General features: G+C 42.0%; 3 protein-coding genes across 4 annotated transcripts; 2 read left to right on the top strand and 1 right to left on the bottom strand.

The window, feature by feature from the left end:
- Nucleotides 1-213: 213 nt before the first annotated feature.
- On the top strand, nucleotides 214-4,753 carry dnajc18 (DnaJ (Hsp40) homolog, subfamily C, member 18). Its single transcript, XM_077593102.1, has 8 exons — nucleotides 214-670; nucleotides 1,247-1,415; nucleotides 1,505-1,650; nucleotides 1,925-2,125; nucleotides 2,184-2,296; nucleotides 3,267-3,376; nucleotides 3,446-3,618; nucleotides 3,701-4,753. The coding sequence occupies exons 1-8, from the start codon at nucleotides 544-546 to the stop codon at nucleotides 3,823-3,825; spliced, it is 1,164 nt and encodes a 387-aa protein (XP_077449228.1). The 5' UTR covers nucleotides 214-543; the 3' UTR covers nucleotides 3,826-4,753.
- A 124-nt stretch (nucleotides 4,754-4,877) lies between these two features.
- Nucleotides 4,878-15,722, bottom strand: LOC144068305 (bromodomain-containing protein 8-like). Of its 2 annotated transcripts, XM_077592728.1 has the most exons (21): nucleotides 15,377-15,722; nucleotides 15,213-15,260; nucleotides 14,246-14,342; nucleotides 13,730-13,799; nucleotides 13,591-13,640; nucleotides 13,362-13,484; nucleotides 13,185-13,265; nucleotides 13,021-13,085; nucleotides 12,784-12,935; nucleotides 12,486-12,668; nucleotides 12,320-12,398; nucleotides 11,806-11,940; nucleotides 11,389-11,549; nucleotides 10,863-11,298; nucleotides 9,707-9,753; nucleotides 8,657-8,916; nucleotides 7,649-7,741; nucleotides 7,443-7,511; nucleotides 6,976-7,258; nucleotides 5,778-5,822; nucleotides 4,878-5,593 (listed from the first exon to the last, which is right to left on the bottom strand). In XM_077592728.1, exons 2-21 carry the CDS (start codon nucleotides 15,229-15,231, stop codon nucleotides 5,534-5,536), a joined length of 2,508 nt encoding a protein of 835 aa, XP_077448854.1. In that variant the 5' UTR covers nucleotides 15,232-15,260; nucleotides 15,377-15,722; the 3' UTR covers nucleotides 4,878-5,533. The 2 variants fall into 2 exon arrangements, with proteins under 2 accessions (XP_077448854.1, XP_077448855.1); XM_077592729.1 differs by lacking the exons at nucleotides 13,591-13,640; nucleotides 13,730-13,799; nucleotides 14,246-14,342; nucleotides 15,213-15,260; nucleotides 15,377-15,722 and having other exon boundaries at nucleotides 12,784-12,931.
- A 1,303-nt stretch (nucleotides 15,723-17,025) lies between these two features.
- On the top strand, nucleotides 17,026-19,244 carry gng8 (guanine nucleotide binding protein (G protein), gamma 8). The gene is made up of 3 exons (XM_077592731.1): nucleotides 17,026-17,741; nucleotides 18,191-18,290; nucleotides 18,793-19,244. Exons 1-3 carry the CDS (start codon nucleotides 17,680-17,682, stop codon nucleotides 18,919-18,921), a joined length of 291 nt encoding a protein of 96 aa, XP_077448857.1. The 5' UTR covers nucleotides 17,026-17,679; the 3' UTR covers nucleotides 18,922-19,244.
- The last annotated feature ends 33 nt before the right edge of the window (nucleotides 19,245-19,277 follow it).

The following is a 19,277-nucleotide window of genomic DNA, read 5'->3' as shown; positions in this document are numbered from 1 at the left end:
TCAGGGTATGCCTGGCCTGCTGCCCCAAGTGAGCTGAGATAGGCCCCAGCACCCCCTGCGACCCTTGTGAGGATAACTGATTCAGAAAATAAATGAATGCTTATTATCATCAAAATTGTGTTTCGGATTGTGAAGCGGTGTTTGTTTTGAGAATTACAAACTCCACACCAGTAGGGGCGGTAATGCACCTACGAGTTGTTTTCCAATTGCCAATAACATTCCGAGAATCAACCACTGTCAGTCCAAGCTTACACAGGTGCAAAGTGTCATTGAACTACTTGTGCGTGCTTTTTAAAAGTCCGCCAGATATTAATCGTGCTCTGTTTACCGACAACAACAAAATGTCACGCGGCTTTGAGCTTTTGATGGTTGTCTACAACCGCCGGTGCCTGTCGCTCGGTTAGCGCCAGATCAGTGCCAGCTTGAACCTTCTTGGCTTGCTAGTTAGCCTGCAAGCTAACGTCACGCAGTTCAGGTAAAGTGGCTATCGGGGTACAGTGCCACCGTCTTAGGACATAAGAAGCTAACAATCAGAAACAACTAATGGACAAAGACGAAGCGGATCGCCTCATAGAGAAGGCAAAGCTATTTTTACGGTCCGGACGGAAGGAGCGAGCGTTGCAGCTGCTCTATGAAGCCCAGAATATCTACCCCAGCACCCGGGCCAGAGGTAACATTAGCAGCCCTGTGTGTAACAAGCCAAGGGTCATGTCAGACCATTATACTCCTGTTAAGTTACCTAATTATCATGCTTTATTTTTTGTTGACATGCATCTTTAGCAGCAACCTGTGTAAATCCCACTCAACACGTTGTATATATTATGCGAATTAAGTTGTGCATTTTACCCCTGTCATTTTATAGTCATTAAAAGGTGACCACTTGCTGAAATTATACTGGGGTATAGTTTAATAAAAGTTGTGTTGTGGTTTAAGAACATCTTGAGTAAGTATGAGTGGGAAAAGGCAAGTATATGTATATAGTTGCCGCGTTTCTTTCAATGCAATGCATCTCTATACATGGGTATTTTTTTATATATACGTTTTTTTCTACATGTGTAGACCGAATAGCTAGTCAAAACATGTTTAAATAACTCTACTTAACTATTGCTTAAGAATACTATTGATTATAATTTATGATTAGGAAATCAGATAGAAAAATCTTTGATGACCCAAACCTGGAGGATTTGGGAATTTGACATCTTACCCTGACATCACTCTTGAAGTTTTCTCCTCCCTTCCACAATAGTTCTGATTGACGCTATGGTTAAAAATGGAAGCAACGCTGCTCCGGAAGCGAACCATGTGCCCCCGCCCAGAGGCTGGAGAGACAATGACTTTGGAAGTGCAGAGAAAAATCCAGCAAACGGAGATGACAAGAAGAGCTTCACAGAAGAGCAGCGCCAAGGTGTTTCCAGGTATACGGTATTTAGATGTTTTGTCATTCCCCCTATCATCAAATGTCCACATATTGATATCTTGCATTTGAATATCCATGTCACTAAAGGATTAAGAATTGCAAAGACTTCTATGAGATTCTTGGTGTTCCCAAGAATTGCAGCGATGAAGATCTAAAGAAGGCGTACAGAAAGCTGGCCCTAAAGTTCCACCCGGACAAGAACTTTGCTCCGGGGGCCACTGATGCATTCAAAGGTAGAGTGGCTAGAGAGAGTAGCTTTAAAATTGTATTAATGTAATGTGCTTGACGCTGTCACTGTAGTTTTATATCACATGCTTCTTTGAATTGATCAATTGAATTGTGGACATAACTATATTTTCTTAGCTTGGAGCCCTGAACAAATTGGCATTGGGAAAAAATTGGCCTATTTTTAGCAATTTAGATCCCCCTAGCTTTTAATTGAATAATACATTTCAAAGGTGATAAATGTTTAAACCTTGTCCAACACCATACACTCTCTTCCCCAAGCCATTGGCAACGCATACGCTGTGCTCAGCAATCCAGAGAAGAGGCAGCAGTACGATGAGTATGGCGATCAGCCGACAGCGGAGAGCGCACCGCAACACCCCACCCATCGCCGTCACTACCGAAATTTCCACAGAGACTTTGAGCCCGACATTTCCCCCGAGGAACTCTTTAACATTTTCTTCGGAGGGCGTTTCCCCACAGGTGAGTGTGAGTTAGCATCCTCATGTGACAGAGTTACCGATGCTCTTGTTTTTCTCAGGAAATGTTCACGTGTACACCAACCAGGGAGCCTCCTACTCTCAGTTCTATCAGCCTCGACGACGACGAGCTTATGAAAGACGTGAGGATGTGGCGGAGGACAACCCGAGTCAAGTAAGTGGCTCATGTACTTATTGATACTGCGTATTTGTTTGTTGTGTATTTATTCATATTTTAAGTATTAATTCACAAAACTGTTTTCAATATGATTGGATTGGATAACTTTATTCATCCCGTATTCTGGAAATTTTATTGTGGCAGTAGCAAGAGGGTGATTAGACAGAACAACAAAGCAAAAATCAAAGTAAATGGGATCATTAAGAATCACCAAATCAAATCATTAAGACAGAAAAGCAGCAAAAACACAAAACGAGCAAGAGTGGACGGAGCTACCGCCGCCGGCTGCCACTTGAACGGCGCCATCTTGGTTGCGGTAGCTAAAACGGATACAGACTCAAAAAGACGTAAAGTTGGACAAAAACTGGAACCACAGACAGGAAGTCTTCCACAAGATGGGGAACTTCTGCAGACTGGGACCGGGGTAGAGAATATGCAGAGTCACTTTTCCAAGTTTATTCGCACAGTTCCTCAGTAGTCTGGAGCTGAAGAAAACAGCAGCAAAGCAGAACTCCTCGACTCCGCTTCCGGTAAGCGCCCACAGCTCTTCCATCTTATCCCATGATGGAATGGTTGGTCAGAAGCGTTGCCTCTTCTCCCGGCACTTTTGTCCAGCTCCGAATTTCCTGCGGTAATTGAGGTGTTGCTCCTTCTGCTGCGTATTGTAACAGCTAGTCCTATGTATAATGTTCTGAAATGAATGTAGGAATTATAGCTAAGTCCCTATATTTTTTGTTTATTTTCTTACTTACTCTTTTTATGGCGACGTATGTTGGAACGGTTTTGTTCAAATTGGCAGAAAAATACTTTTAATCCATCTCTCTATCGACAGAGCCTCAAAATTAGGTGACTTGAATATACAAAAAACATGTGATTGGGACATTCCTAATAATATCGTTCATGGCATTGTACATTGTTTAACTAGTACTTGAGAGGAAATGCTAAAGTAACTTTTCTCTCCAAACAGAACAATTTCACTGCCCTGCTGCATCTCCTCCCTATTTTGGTGCTGATCCTTATCTCGGTGTTCACTCAGATGATGGCCACCAACCCGCCTTATAGCCTCTTCTATAAACCGTGAGTGTGAAGGAAAAACACTATTCAACATTCTCAACACAAACTACCATGCCAGCACTGTAATTTCAGGAGCATAGGCCTAGTGGCTTCCCGGGAAACTCAACACATGGGTGTGCCGTACTACGTGGCTAAAGGTTTTGAAAAAGAATACAGCGGTGACACCCTGCATGAGCTGGAGAAGAACATAGAGAACGACTACATCGAGCATTTGCAGAGCAGCTGTTGGAAAGAGAAACAGCAGAGTACGACAAGCGCATTGCTCGGTGATGATCTATTGTTCCGCGGCAAATACTTGCTTGACGTTTGAAACCCTGTCCCGCTCAGAATCGGACTTGATGAACCTCGGACAGCTGTACCGAGACGAGCGTTTGAAGCAGAAGGCGGAGTCCTTGAGGCTGGACAACTGCGAAAAGCTGCACAGACTGGTAGGACGTCAGAAAGGAAAATGAAGAACGGTTTGTTCGGCGTGGAGCGCCACCGTGCATTATTGTTACTGTATTTGTACAATTGTCAAGGCCATTTATCCACTCTGGCTTGGCTGGCTGCAGCAGAGTTGTGAGAAAATGTGTGCCTTTTCTCCTCTGGGATGGTAGGAAATTTCTAGTTTGCATGCCAGCTGTTTTGGTGGTACAGCACTGAGGGTTTTGGCCCTTTTCAACTTTTTTATTGTACAATTGGTCTCTGTTTGAGGTCATTGTACTAGTTTTATTACGTTCACGCACATTTTAGTTGTCTATTTCTGTCCAGTGTTGTTGCCAAATTTCTTATGTTTGTTACAGTGACTTGAATAATTATTTTTTGGACAAATCTCAGCACTGCTATACTGTGAAGTTACAGAGTATCGTTTTATTTATTAATACTAAAAAAATCAAAAGACCTCGTATAGTAACCCATATTTTGTAGACTGCTTTAGCAGACAATGTCAAGTTTCTATCTCACTACTTCCAAATTAGAGCCATCAGTTTGGATGTAAAAGCAAAGGGTGATTGAGGTGTGAATTTTCAAGTTTGTTTATCCAAGGACTGAAGTGATTGGGATTTACTAAATTCAATCAGAATTCATGAAGGGAAAAGACTTGACGTTTGTGGATTTGTGTTGGCGTTCCACTTAAGTTCTTTTGTGACATTTTCAGGTACATCTCAAGCACTTTTATTATTATTTTACGATAGCCCGTTCTATTGTGTTCCTTTTGCATGCATAGTTATTTAAGGAATGTTTTTAAAAGGTTTCTATTTTAGCTATCTGTTTCAATCATAATTCACTGTTGAGCAACCCAATGTTATGGGCAAAATTTTTACCTACAAATATAAATACAGTAGAGCACTTGTCAGGTTTTTCAAACAAAGCTATCCAAAAATAAAAAGGTTATTGATTATTTTTGACTCGTCTTATTTGTGTTTCTGTAGAGATTTGATTCTGATGGCATTATAAATTGATCACACTGTTTCAAGTTTCTATTCCCGCTTGTAATATTCAGGAATATAGAAATTTGTGACAAATATACCAAGCAAAACATGAGTTTATTGTTTAAAAGTATAGTTTCCATCAATGTCACATTCACAAAACACTGAGATTACCACAATACTGTTTCACTGAAAATATAGTTAGGTATGCTCGAACCAACCACAAAATATACATTTTAAATTATTGTATTGAAAGGTTAAATGACAAAATAAAAGGGTTTCTTTTTTTTTTATTAGGTAAGGTAACGCCTTCAAAAAGTCAAGCAAATCAGAGTCTTTGGCCTCTGGTAAAACACGCATCCGTTCAAATACTGTAGTGCATTTATTATTTCAGTCCGTCTGCTTAACCTTAACAAGACGCAGTCCGCCTGAAAGATTAGTTGATTTTGAGGCTCGGAAACATTTATACAACCTGATGTTTTTGCTTGTGAGCCCGCTACAAGTTATGTGCAGCTATCGCAAGCTTTGACCCACTCTTTCGGAATCCCCTTTTGTAATCTAGGATTACGTGTAATCCATTTCTGCAAAATAGGCGCTTCCCCACGTCACAGTCTGCAGTTGGTTGGAATGCAGACAGAAATTCGGGTATTACAGTGCACACATGATGTCGATTGGGAGCAGGGTCATCATAAAATCTTGGAAGTATTAACACTTTCCACCTGATTACAGTGTCAATCCAAAATATTCTGCCTGTTCACTTCTTCATTTTGAGATCAGCTTCGATGGCGCAGCGGCGTCCTCTGGTGCCTCCATCCTGCACGTGAAGAAAAAAAACTGGAGGATTTGTTTGATTGACTTCTCAACAGCAACTGACAAAAATATCACTGGCTGCTAGAAAGTTAGAACAGATTTCATGCTGGCTACATGAAAGTTGTTTTAGTATCAATACACTATCTGTGACCTTATAATTTTGTGTTTTTTTAAAGGATTGTACTTACAAAAAGAGACAATAGAAAGGCAGGAGATGACATGGAGAAGGTTTCCTGTGAGAAGAAAATAAAGATCTGAATACTGTGAGGTTATGATGCAAGTATTAATGGAACTACCTAACCATTTGTCTTATTACAGCCATTTCATTTTTTAATATGCTAGTTTCCCAAGGCTAATTTATGAGAACCATGTCATTGTTTAGGCAGCTTCTGCCCTCTCTTAAATTCCAATTTTGGCCAAAGGTTACCATTTATGAATCACAAACCTTTTATGTCTAACTTTGTATCTTGAGTTTGATTTATTTAATAAGGGGGCCATCACATATTAATGAACTTATACAGTGGTACCTCGAGATACGACTTTAATTCGTTCTGGGACTGAGCTCGTATGTCGATCTTCTCGTAACTCGAACGAACGTTTCCCATTGAAATGAACTAAAAACAAATTAATTCGTTCCAACCCTCTGAAAAAACACCAAAAACAGGATATTGGATTGGAAAAAATGTTTTATTTCTTCTAATTCGCCATCTATTAACAAAGTAACACATAACTAGCGGTTTAATAGTAATAAAATGTGTTTAATAGTGTACTAAAATTATACGGATTTCGAAGGGGGGAAAGAGAGGTGGGAGGGCGCTTTTTGCATGGCAACACGCTCGTTTAATAACAAACAAATTTAAATGAACTTGTATTACGATGCAGACACTCAAAAATAAGTTTAATCGAACCTAACACTAAACTTAATTCTAATTTTGTATTTAAATTTGATACTGGCCGGGTTGGCTGTATTTGCCCCGCCTCCCCCTTGCTTTATCTATCGATGTGCTGTTTGCTTTTGTATTCCCTTCAAACTATTCCGAAAATGATGCACACAAATGTCCTCACAATAGGATAACGCACGACCACTTGCCAACGAGAAGTAATATATACTACTCCTCGTAACAGCGATCGCTCCGCCATTCGCGCTGAGTGACGGGGAAAAAAAACACTGAAAAAAAATGCAACGCTCTGCCCAGTGCTCGTAGATATCTGTTGTACACGAAAGAATTTTTTTCTCGTATCTAGAGATAATTATTTGCTTGAAATTTTCCTCGTATCTCGAGCTGCTCATATGTAGAGGTGCTTGTATGTAGAGGTACCACTGTATATGTATATATGTCAGATTGTTGCCGAGGGCTATCTTCTGTCTGAATTGTAGCTATTTACCTTGTCAGTGGAGTCCTGCCGCCGTAGACCCTCACGTACCCTCAGCCCCTTGGCGCTAATCCCGGACTCTGATGTCTCCATGATGAGTTGGGTCGCTAGAAACTGCTGGATCTGCTCCAGGACATCACGCTGCATCTCAACAGCCATGTGGTACACATCATGATCCAGGCTGTTGTACATCACGGCGTTCTGAAACATCAGCATGATGTCGCGTTGGAACTCGGCTGTGGTTCGCATGGAACCGCTTTCAATGTTTTTCTTAATGGTCGCCAGATCCATGGGCCTACAAGACAAAAGCGAGAGCGTCAGATTTCACTGTCATGAACACATGAAAAAAAAAAATCATTCCAGGTAGGTAATATTTAAAGTAAGTGATCTGAAGAGTACTATTTACATATTTCATGTAAGGTAGAAAAAAAAGCTGAATGCCGAGCCGACTTAGGAACTAGTGAACTCATCATTCTTACCTGTGCACTATGCTATGATATCCTGGTGCAATTTCATCTGATACTGGCTGCAAGAAGACATTTGCATACCTACAAGTAACCCAATAAAAGGAAGAATCACTTCAGATTTTAGTTCAAGCTCTTGAAAATATTCCTGCACTTGTGGACATTAAAAACCAAATGAAATGTTTCATTTCCAATAGTGCTAGACCATCTGTAATTCTCACCTATGATTGGCAGCCGCACGCCAAACCAACATGATTGCCTTTTTCCAGATCTTGTGAGCCTGCAGAGCCTCCAGATCCTCGCTACACAAAGAACTACACAAGAACGTGACGTCAGACCAAGAAAGGAAAGATGTGTCTCAAAGAGGTAATTCCCTCCAGGTTGGTAATCAAAACTTTAACATGAAACATCATTGTAATTATACAAAAGAAAAGAGTACAGTGGTACCTCGACATATGACACTTTCCACGACAACGCACTCTTAACCGAACAAACAAATTTAAATTAACGTGGATTAATATATACAGACACACTCGAACATACGTTTAATGTAACTTTACACAAAACTGAATTCTAATTTTGTTTTAATCTTTTGTCACCTTTGTTTTCCGGGTTAGCGGTTTGCCACGCCTCCACCCTCACGTTCGCTATCGATGGGCTGTTTGCTGTTGTACGTATTCCCTTCAAAATATTCCGAAAATGATGCACACAGATGTCCTCACAATAGGATAACACACGACCACTTGCCAACGAGAAGTAGTCTTGAATTAGCGATCGCTCCGCCAACGGGAGGTAACAGGCTAGGCGGAAAACAGGAAATTCAACAGCCTACCTACGTATTGATTGTGGGTAATGAAGTTTTATTCTGAGAAAGGGTGCCATTGCCTATCGGTGTTGTGTGCACGAGTATACTTCATTACCCAGAAAGCCTCTTTTTGCCCGCGCATGCGTGTTGTGCGTCTGACACTCGTCTGAATAAATCGTTTAGTGCTCGTAGATATCTGTTATACACGAAAGAGATGCGGCAAAAAAAGACAGTGCGCAACAATGATAAAGAGGCTCTCATGTCATGGCCACCTGGCTTGGTCGCATCTCGAAATTTTGATCGTATCGCGGGCGAATTATTCGATCAAAATGTTCATCGTACCACGAGCATGTCGTAGGTAGAGCTGATCGTAGGTCGAGGTACTACTGTATCGCCAATTTATGTAGAAAACATTTCCACTCACAATTGTGACGACGCGGGGCTGCTGGGGATGGAGTCAGCTGTGGTGTGCAGTTGCAGTGACGACGTAGCAGTGTGGAGGCTACATGCGTCTTCGCTCTCGCTAGCCACACGCTCCATCTCTCCGTCGGGCTCTGAGGAGAACCCTTCGGCACCATCTTCTTCATCCTCCTCCTCCTCATCTTCTCCTGTCCCATTGACCTCACTGTCCATTTGTATCCCTGAGACATTTTCTTGACTTTTTTCACTCTCTTCTTTAATCTCCTGCAATAACAAAGAACATACGAGTGATTGAAAAGACATGGCTTACGGCATATGTTAACATTGAGGTTATAACTTTTTACAATATTTATACCCTGATTAATCAGTTGAACCGAGTAGTAATTCTGTTCTAATAAAGTGCTTTGAATTAAATTTTGCTGCTTCAATTAAACATTTAATTTGAGGGCCGTTGTAATGGTTTGTTTTGAAAGTGATAGTTTTAGTTCTATCTACGTATTTGGGAGCATGCATAGCCCTCTGGTGGCAGCGGTGAATATAACATAACTCCTCTACCATGGCTTGAGACTGCATAAACAGTTGTGAATGAGCAAAGATAGCTTCAGGTATGAAATATAATGCAAAAATCTGACAAAATAACAATTATCTAATTTACATGGATGTTTAACGACTTGCTTACTTGTTAGGACAAAGATGTGCGTTGATGTGACAAATGTTAAGCTCTGGCAAGCAAGGTATGTTATAGTTTCCATTTGTTCGTGATTTTACCTTTATAAAGGAAAATGTACGACCCTAGCTGTTAACTTGTAACGATATGTCACATGAAAAGCGTAGCTTTAAAAGTGCTCAGTTGAAAATGCTCATGTATTTCTTTTTTCAAGTGGTAATAAATATATGTATTTGCATTTAAAAATTGTGTTCAGGTAGTCAGATGTGACACTTTCGGACATTACTACTCCTCAGCCAATCATACACCATGAATGTCTGTTTGTCTCCCTACACCGGGACAATTGCACAGTGGAGGTGCTTGGACAGTTTTAATGCAGCAATGTACCTCGTTCACATGTCTTTCTGTCTTTGAGAAATCTTCTAACACGGACTCTGGAAAGTAAAAATGCACTTTGTTAGGTTTTCCTGCACAATTTAATGAGCTTGAAACAGAAGCAGATGTAACTTTTTCGGTCCCATTGTCAATGATAGACGCCTGTAGGCTGAGGCAGCCTTTCTTCATTCTAATTCTTTGATTTTATTAGTGTGTTAGTACATAGACACCCATTTGGCTTCCAGACATCCCAGTTCAAATTGAATTCACGTCTGTCAATGTCAATGGGAAATAATGATATTTAATAGGTATTGTAACGGTACACTTAAGTGTCATTTCGGTTCAGCTTTTTTAATTGCCTGTTTTGATCAATATTTAATATAAAATTGGCAGAAAAAGAAATGCTTATTCTTATATTTTTTTAAATGTAAACAATAAGGTTATCATATTAAAACCTAAAAAAAACAATTGAAATAATTATCAAATCTTAAAAAGTAAACAAGCAAAGCTGTATCTTAAAATACCTAAGCACATACAACCTGAACATGATAAATGTAATTATCCTACTACTACTACTAGTACCACTAGTACTTAAGGCGTCAGTGCAGAAACACCCACAGGACTAATAAACTTTGAGGGAAAAATGCATGAAACAAAACCGAACTGAACATGCAGACCCCAAACGGTTGAAAACATCCACGTAAATCAAGGGTGTCAGACTCGGGTTGGTTCGCGGGCCGCATTAACGTCAACTCGGTTTCATGTGGGCCGGACCATTTTAGATATAATTAGATTTTTTAAAATAAATTGATTAAAAGAACTGGATTAAAAGCCCTGAATATTCAGTTTTTTTTATAGATCTAAAACGATGTTTATTTTATCTTTTTTAATATATTTTTAGATTTTACCAAATGATTTTTGAACTAAAAACAGAAAAAAATGATTAAAAATTACAATTATTGATTTAAAAGGGGGGAAAATCAGGAAATTTAATATACATCCATACTCTTCATTTTAATTTGATCCTAAAACAGAAAGTCGGCACTCATGATTTACTTTCTCGGGCCGCACAAAATGTTGCGGCGGGCCAGATTTGGCCCCCGGGCCGCCACTTTGACACCTGTGACGTAAACTGTTACACCTTAAATACTTGTGCGTGTGTGCATACCTTCCCTGGAGTTTGAGGGTATTTTCTGTACCCATCTTTCTTGTATGTGACTTTGATGGTGCACTGTCTCTCCATTGTCTTTCTTATCCTCGGGTTGGGTAGGTGCTCCAGTGTGGCAGTGTACAAAAACACTTGAATTGCATTCGGATGAAGAGATTAGAGGAAGGCCACTCAGCCCCACCTGACTTGCCACATCACAGTTATCTTGACTAACGCGCGGCGAGGACAGCTCATCTGAGGTTTTGTCCTGAACGTCGCACTCCCCTGCCGGATTCCTTGTCGGGCTGCAAAGGAATGATGATGACTCAGAGACCCCCACTTGTGTGTCTTGGGTGTGAAACGGTTCGGCCTGCCAGGCAGCGGGAAGAGCGTGACCGTTTTCTTCGCACAGGAAGAGAGCAGCCTCGACCGCAGCTGCATCCAAAGCGTCTGCAGCCTGTAAAGAAAAGGTAGTAGAGAATGGAGTCTTGAAAAGAATGATTATCAAAGTATCTGATGAATGTTTGCTACTCAAATTGTGTGTCACCTTGTCCTCGATGATTGCAATGATATCCCCCACTGTCTTCAGATCCAGTTCATCTGCCATGTAAGAAACTGCCACATCCTCTTCACTCAGCTCGGACACTTTAACACCTACAGGGGGGAGCTGGCACGCAAAGGACGCAGATGGCACAATCACATCCACTTCTGTAAAGGAAAGACAACATGTATGGTCAAATAAATCACTTCACCTCATTGGCTGCACTTGACCGCACTGTAATGTTGGCATATTACCACAGATCAACAACCTTCTTATTGTTCTAATAGCTTTAATGTCTTGTGAATGAATAATTGCAATTATGCCCGTATTTAAACAAAGCTTTGTAGTGGATACAGAAAGAATCAATTGAGATGCTCTCATGGGGTTGCATTATGATCAGTTGTGCATATGTGTATTTCAGACCAGAACATGCTGAGGCAGCAGATTTCACTGGAGCAGGATTGCTGTCTGAGGTAGCCTCTCTGCTGACCATGAAGCCCAACTGGCCTGAGAACTGAGTGGGCCCTGCCTCTAAGAGTCGAGACAACATTGGAGCACCTGCCAAAGAGGTACCAGGATCATTAAACAATAATAGAATGGTCACTGGAATTTGTGAAAGAATTTGGAATGTATAGCTGACAGTAAACGACAACACCGACAACTAAACAACTCACTACAATAGCAATTTTTTAGTTTGCGCAGGTGTACAGAGACAACTGTTCGGTACAAGGTCGATTGGTCGCCGGTCTTTTTGTCGCCAGTCTTTTGGCCGCCGGTCTTTTGGTCGCCGGTCTTTTGGTCGCTCGTTGTCGCGGTCAGGGCGACCAAAAGACCGCGACCAAAAGACCCCGACCAAAAGTCCGCGACCAAAAGACCGCGACCAAAAGACCGGCAACCAATCGACCGCACACGCAACTGTTCAGTCAGTCAATTTTACCTGATGCTGGAGAGAAAGGCAGAGTCAACTGCAAGTCATGTGTGGCCGTCATATTGCCAGTAACATCACGCTCTCCAGTCTGAAACGGGTAAACATGTGGTGCATATACATGTGCTTTCAATATCAATGGGAAAATACTCTGTTCGTTGGAGTTATTTCACCCTACCAATCTGGATGTTGTCGCCAAAATGTTGCCTTTCTTCAGTAGCTCCGAGAGGAGCGGAGATGGGGGCGGTGTACCTCGCTGGGCCAGTAGCTTCTTCTGAGTGGACTCATCACAAAGTGACGAGTGCTCGTTAACCGAGCCAGAAGAGTCGGGAAATGACAGTAACCTGACACATCCTGAAGTCTTAAGACGAACAGAGAAAGAGTATAATTTCCCAGGTAGGATGAAGGAATAAAAACTGCAGTGTTTTCTGTGATGAACCTGCACTGTTATATAATGTTTTGCATTAATGATTTACCGGTATATCTTTTGTAGGTGAAAAATCTGGATTCGAGCACGGGAGGGTGTCAACTGATGTAAACTCCAGGCTTGAATTACAACTGGTGGCTGAAGCTGAATGCAAGATTGCACCTGCCGCACGCCGAGGTGTGTTCTTGGCTACCTGTCTGGCTAAAAGACAGAGGAAAAGTATCAGTAAGAATATGGAATATTAGATTACAAGACAGACGATACTAGTTTGAAGTAGAAAAAATACCCTGATAGGCAGCATCTGTGCCCTTTCTTTTCAACTCGGCTTCTTCCCCTTCTAGTTTCTGTTTCCTACCCGACACATCGCATTTAGATGTACTTAGCAGTGTATCTTAAAAGGCCAAAAATAATATGATTGTACTGATTAAAGAGAGAATTTGCTTGTCTTACCGCTGAATTTCTTTCCATAATTCTTCCAGTTTGGAATCTAGATGACCAGCTTGAATGAGTTCTGTCTCTTTTTTCAATGTCCTGTTAATTAAACAACATTGGGTAGTGGGTACTATGGCCGTAAATAGCGAAACCGAAATCGCAATATTTAAGAGTCATGATGTGGTCGTCATATACCTGTGCTCCTCTTGTGTTTGTTTGATCTTCTTTTTTAATTCATCAATCCTCTGAGTCGTCAGCCTGCGCACGATCACGTCCCCCACCGTCTCCACCACCTCCCCCTTTTCGCCTCGCTTCCTCCTGCAAATACACAATGACATTGAAGCCTCGCCAAGTCAGCAAATGCACTAATCCAGGCATCGTATATCGCTTTTGTTCTAAACGTGTGCTTGGTTAAATCGCTCACTTTGGTGCTTCAGTGTTTTCCAGAAGCTCAGAATACTTAGAGGCACAGTGCTGTAAAGGGAAGGGCGGTGGGATCAGAGTCAAATAGTGCATCAAAACATTTCTTTTCTGCAGTGGGAGAAACTGAGGACATGCCACACCTTTTGAGAGAACCAGTCAGGTGGCCGTCCGGGTTCTGCAAACGGTTTGATGGCTCGACTGACAGATACCCTGCAAAGTTGAAGATGAAACACGTGTGACCCTTCCAAGAGCCATTTGCATCAACCTTCCCAATTAATTAAATGAGGCTTGACAATGCAACTTGCTAGAAGTCTCTTGTTGATCTAAAATCTTAGACCTACAATTACGATTATTGTAAAGCATTCATTCATTTTCTGAAACACTTATCTTCACAAGGGTTGCGGGGGGTGCTGGAGCCTATCCCAGCTGACTTGGGGCCAGAGGCGGGGGACACCCTGCCGATCACAGGGCACGAGGAGATGGACAACCATTCACGCTCACACTCTTACCTAGGGGCAATTTAGTGTCCAACGCACCTACCATGCATGTTTTTGGAATGTGGGATGACACCGGAGGACCCGGAGAAAACCCACACAGGCCCAGGGATAGGATTGCCCCCCGTTGGTTTAAAGCGTATGGAATAACATTAGAATTACCAGTTTTGGTCGCCACTCTTCATGACCGATGTGGCCAGACACAGCTTCTCCCTCACTGACCATGCTTCTGTTGGGCCAATCACAAGCAGCTTGTGTTCTACAGATAACAAATCAGAGGAATGTTATTCCGGCTCGCAATGCACCTTAATTTATTTGTGCCGGACATGAGTTTATATATATTCTTTTTATTTATATTTATTTTAAAAAGTGTGATGATAATAAGGATGCTCATGATGGCCCTTAACTCATGGCTGCCATTGACGGTGAAAGACGTCGAATCCATTGACACTGCCCAGTTCAAATGGATTTGTTGTCTATCGCCATCAATGGCAGCCAGTGGATTTATATTCATTTGAAAAAGAAGAGTGGTGATCACCATGCCATCGATGGTGATAGACGTCCAATCGATTTAAACTGCCCAACATGGATGAATCAGACGTCTATCTACGTCACTGGCAAGAAATGAATTCACATTTACATTCATTTAAAAAGTGTAATGATGATGATCATCATCATAATGCACCCTGACCCATGCACTGCCACCGACAGTAACAGAGATCCTTTCCATTTAAACCGCCTGGCTGGAATTGATTAGACGTCTATCGCCGTCCATGGCAGATAAGGAGGTGACATTCATTTAAAAAAAAAAAAAAGTAAAGTGCTGCCATTTTCCGGCCTGTCTTTTGTGCCATGCTAACTCATTTGCAAGTCAAACCCTTTGTACTCATTGCACCGCTGGATTGCAGCGTGCGCGCGCCCGCGTGCACATACATACTGATGGACAGAGTGCGTGTCCAGGCGAAGTGTCTGTAAACAGAGGTGGCATCCGGCGAGAGGTGCAGGTTGAGCGACTGTGCATCCGAACTCGCCGCTCGCTCCCTCGCTCGCTCACTCACTCACCCACTCACTCGGCTAGCACGTAGCAAGCAAGTCACAGCAACATCTCCCGTGCGCCGACATTACTCACTTCCAACGCCGTTTGCCATCTTCCCGTCATCCCCGCACGCCGCGCATCCTGCCGCACGCAAAGCCCGGCACTTAGTACCACTCGCTTTATCACCAGGCGACGCCTTGGGACGATCCAAGGCAAAACAGGGCAAAACAGGCAGCCCGTCTTTGCCTGCCGATTACCTTCAGAATTGTCGACACTGCCGGAGGTTCTCCTCGTTGACGTTAGCTCGCGCGCCCCATCCTTTGCATTGTGCGCCTTAGCTAGCGTTTGGAACTTCCATCTTCCTATCAACTCGCCCCGTCAGAATGCTGCGTTCGCTTCGGTCCGGGATTCCAACTTGCTCGGTCCAGGCTGGAGAGAAAGCGCGAGGCGAGAGGAGAAAATACTGCTATTCGTTCCGTACGAGTCACCGTCGTCATGTAGTATCATTTAAAAGTAGCTAGCTACATGTTGTGTGCCGTGTGTACGCCCACCACACTACCAACACTACCAGGGTAGCTCGATGATGGTGGCAAGCACGCATGCACGTAAACACACAGGACTGCTGCGAGTTAGCTCAATTTAACCCTTACATACACAGCAGGGGTCCAAAGTGACCCGGCTGACTTTTATTTTTTTAGATCACTGCAATAAATTCATTTTAGTATGCAAGGTATTCTTGAACAAACTTGTTTTTAATCCTAAAATTATTTTTCCCTTGCCATTTTTTAGGCACATCGGCCTCAGTTCTGTGGTCCTGGATTCAAATCCGGGTTGGTCCACCGGTGTGGAGTTTGCATGTTCTCCTTGGGCCTGCGTGGGTTTCCTCTGGGTACTCCAGTTTCCTCCCACATTCCTAAAACATGCATGGTAAAGGCCAGGGGTGGGCAAACCGGTCCCCAAGGGCCGCTGTGGGTGAAGGTTTTTGTTCCAACCGATCCAGCACAGATAGTTTAACCAATGAAATTTCTGCAGAGAATAAGAAGCACCTGACTGCAATCCACGGATTGCACTTGTATGACACCAGATTGGTGAAAAGGTGCCCTCTCCATGGGTTGGAATGAAAACCTGCACCCATTGCGACACCTTACCTAACCCTAAACTCTAACCCTAACCCCGCCTCGTGGAGAAGTCATTCCGGATAGACTCCAGAACCCCCCGCGACCCTTGTGAGGATAAAGCAGTTCAGAAAATGAGATGAGATTACTTTATGAAGGTAAACACATTTGGTCCTGAGTCCTGAACAGAAATTTAGGACGTCCACCTCACAGTTCTTAGATTGAGGGTTCAATCCCAGTGGGTTTAAGCCTTCCTCTGTGCATTTTCTCCGTGTGTGGTTTTTTTTCCGGGTACTCCAGTTTTCCTTCCCTATCCCAACACTAAATTGTCTATAGGTATGAGTATGAATCGTAGTTTGTCTTGTTGAGCCCTGCGATTGTCTGATGACCAGTTCAAGGTTTTCCCTGCCTCCTGCCCGAAGTTGGCTGGGATAGGGTCCAGCACCCCCACATCCCTTTTGAGGAAACTGAATGCACACGTTACTATTACTACCTAACCTTCAAATGCACAACATTTGCCAAAACAGAGACATATCAACCTTATAGTATGTTGCACACCCCTGATTCGGATAGGCAGTGTTAAAAATAGATGGATAATATATAAATTCTGGCTGTGCAATACACTTGTGGCAAAGTCAAAATAACACTACAATAAATAACTATTGTATTATTCTGTATTTCATGGTCATTATTGCGATATAGATGGCAGTGAAACATTTACAGTTGCACCAGCGTAGCCTTAGAGTACCCCATAATTAGTGGGAAACATTTGCTAATGAGGCACCTGACATTTAACACCCCAAGACTGGTACTTAACCCCATGTTGCTTTGTGTAATAACTGACAAGTTTATGAGAAAGATGCTGCACAAATCATCCAAGGAAAAATCACTGCCATTCACTCTGTTTGGGATAATTAGTTAAGCAGTGAAATGTATTACGATTGATATGCCTTTGTACATAATGTTGAGACCAGGGAGAGCAGCTCAAAGCAATTACATGTGGCAATGTAATACATAATGCATGCCCTCATAGGGGGACCGACTTCCTATCAGCAGCGTATAGATTTGTTTCCCACTCAGTGACTGTGTGAATGAGAATGGTTGTCTGTCACCTGGATATATTCCTATATATTACTATACTACTAAAAAGAGGAAACAGTTTAATCCAAGTAACAAATGCCTCGTGATACAGAGAGGAAAAAAAAACCTTGCCACTCAAGAGCATTATAAATGGAAGTTAAGAATGAGTTTCTTTTTATTATTTTCATACACAGTGGAAATTAAAATGTGATTATGTCACTATGTCATATGTCATCACATACTGCATTTTGCCTTGCCTCTCTGTACTGAGCTCACAGTGGGGGCCGACCCACCGCTAATTAACTGAAGGAGGGAACCTGTTGAGAGATCCCTCCTCATCTTTCCCATTAATCACACTTCATTTGATGCTGCAAGTTGAGTTGCTGCTCGGGACTCAAGCACACCCTTGGCAAAAGGGCGTCTGGTGGTGAGTGACGTTTGCGATTAATTTTAATTATGATGAAGGAGAAAAGTCTCCATTTTAATATTGGAGTGTCGTTTTCTCTTTAAGAAAATGCAAAAGGTCTTTATATTAGTGTGCTGGTTGAATATATCGGAATTATGTCATTATAATTTCAATTCGGCAGTTTAATTTCCTGTAAGGTAAACGCTAATGTTAGATTTATTTACAGTCTCAGCTCGCGGTCATCAGGGGAGCAGCTCGGCGCTCCCTTGCCCTCCTCCTCTGAGACCCTCGCTGCGACACGTGCAGCTGAGACCCAGAGCAAAAAATTTATGAGCAAATTGAAACAGACTCAATACTCGCAGCCCACTTGTTTTCAATTATCACTTACTGGAACACACACACACACACAGTTTCATATTCACTGTCTCATACTATCTGCACATTATTCCCTCCATGCATGTTTATCGCAGGCAAAGAAGTGGCAGGATGTCCAATAACATGGCCAAGATTGCTGATGCGAGAAAGACGGTTGAGCAATTAAAGCTCGAGGTCAACATAGAAAGAATGATGGTATGTGTATATGTTGTAACACTTGGGTAACAGTTTTAGAAAAATGAGATTTCTATAATAATGTTGGTTTGAGTACTTTGGAAATTGTGTGTTTTTTATATCCTCAATGTCTTCGGCAAATGAGCAATTAGTTAAGTCCATTATGTCCGGATAAAACACATTACTCAAAGCCATCTTTTGTTTTCCACCTTTCCTGCATGATTGATGCTAAATGTGTTAAACATTTAATGGATGTATTATGATTTTTTAAAATATTGTTATCACATTCATTTATGACAGGGGTCTCCTAGGTGTGGCGTAGGGGATGATTGCGGCCCACGGGGCAATATTTTGCGGCCTACATGTAACAGTCAACAGTAGAATGAGTGTTGCTCGCATGTATTTTGCGATCGGCAGTAAAAAATATCAAAATGATTTTTTCATAATCTCCCTGATGTTAAATTTGACTTGACTTTAGTCATTACATGAAACCGTTTAAAAATCAATCATTTTGTTTGTCCAGGTTTCCAAAGCGGCAGCAGATCTGATGGCCTATTGCGAAACTCATGCCAAAGATGACCCCCTGGTGACCCCCGTACCTTCCTCAGAGAATCCTTTTCGAGAGAAGAAAATTCTCTGTGAGATACTCTAAAACTTCCTCAGGACATTTAAGAAACAGCAATGTATTTTGGGTTACCTTTCTAGATCAATAACCTGTAGTAAATTACTGTCTTTGTTTTACAAAACTGCTTAGTTGTGCATTTTATTGCTGTAGCACACTGAGGTATTTCCATGATAAAGATGGCAAATGAATTCTTTCTGCCAAACGAGTACAAAGTTCATTTAGATAAGCGCACGCCGTCGTTTCCTTTTACGTTCAGTGTTACTTTAGCCAGTACATCAATTTCACACTTCTCATTCTTAACTCATTCACTGCCATTGACAGAGATACATGACCAATTCATTTTGACTTGGGTGGGCTGCATTCAAAGTGACTTTGCTTACATT

The sequence above is a fragment of the Stigmatopora argus genome, chromosome 22, assembly GCF_051989625.1.
Source record: "Stigmatopora argus isolate UIUO_Sarg chromosome 22, RoL_Sarg_1.0, whole genome shotgun sequence".
Taxonomy (NCBI): Eukaryota; Metazoa; Chordata; class Actinopteri; order Syngnathiformes; family Syngnathidae; genus Stigmatopora; species Stigmatopora argus.
Note: the sequence above shows the minus strand (reverse complement) of the source record. Positions and strands in the feature narration are given on the sequence as shown.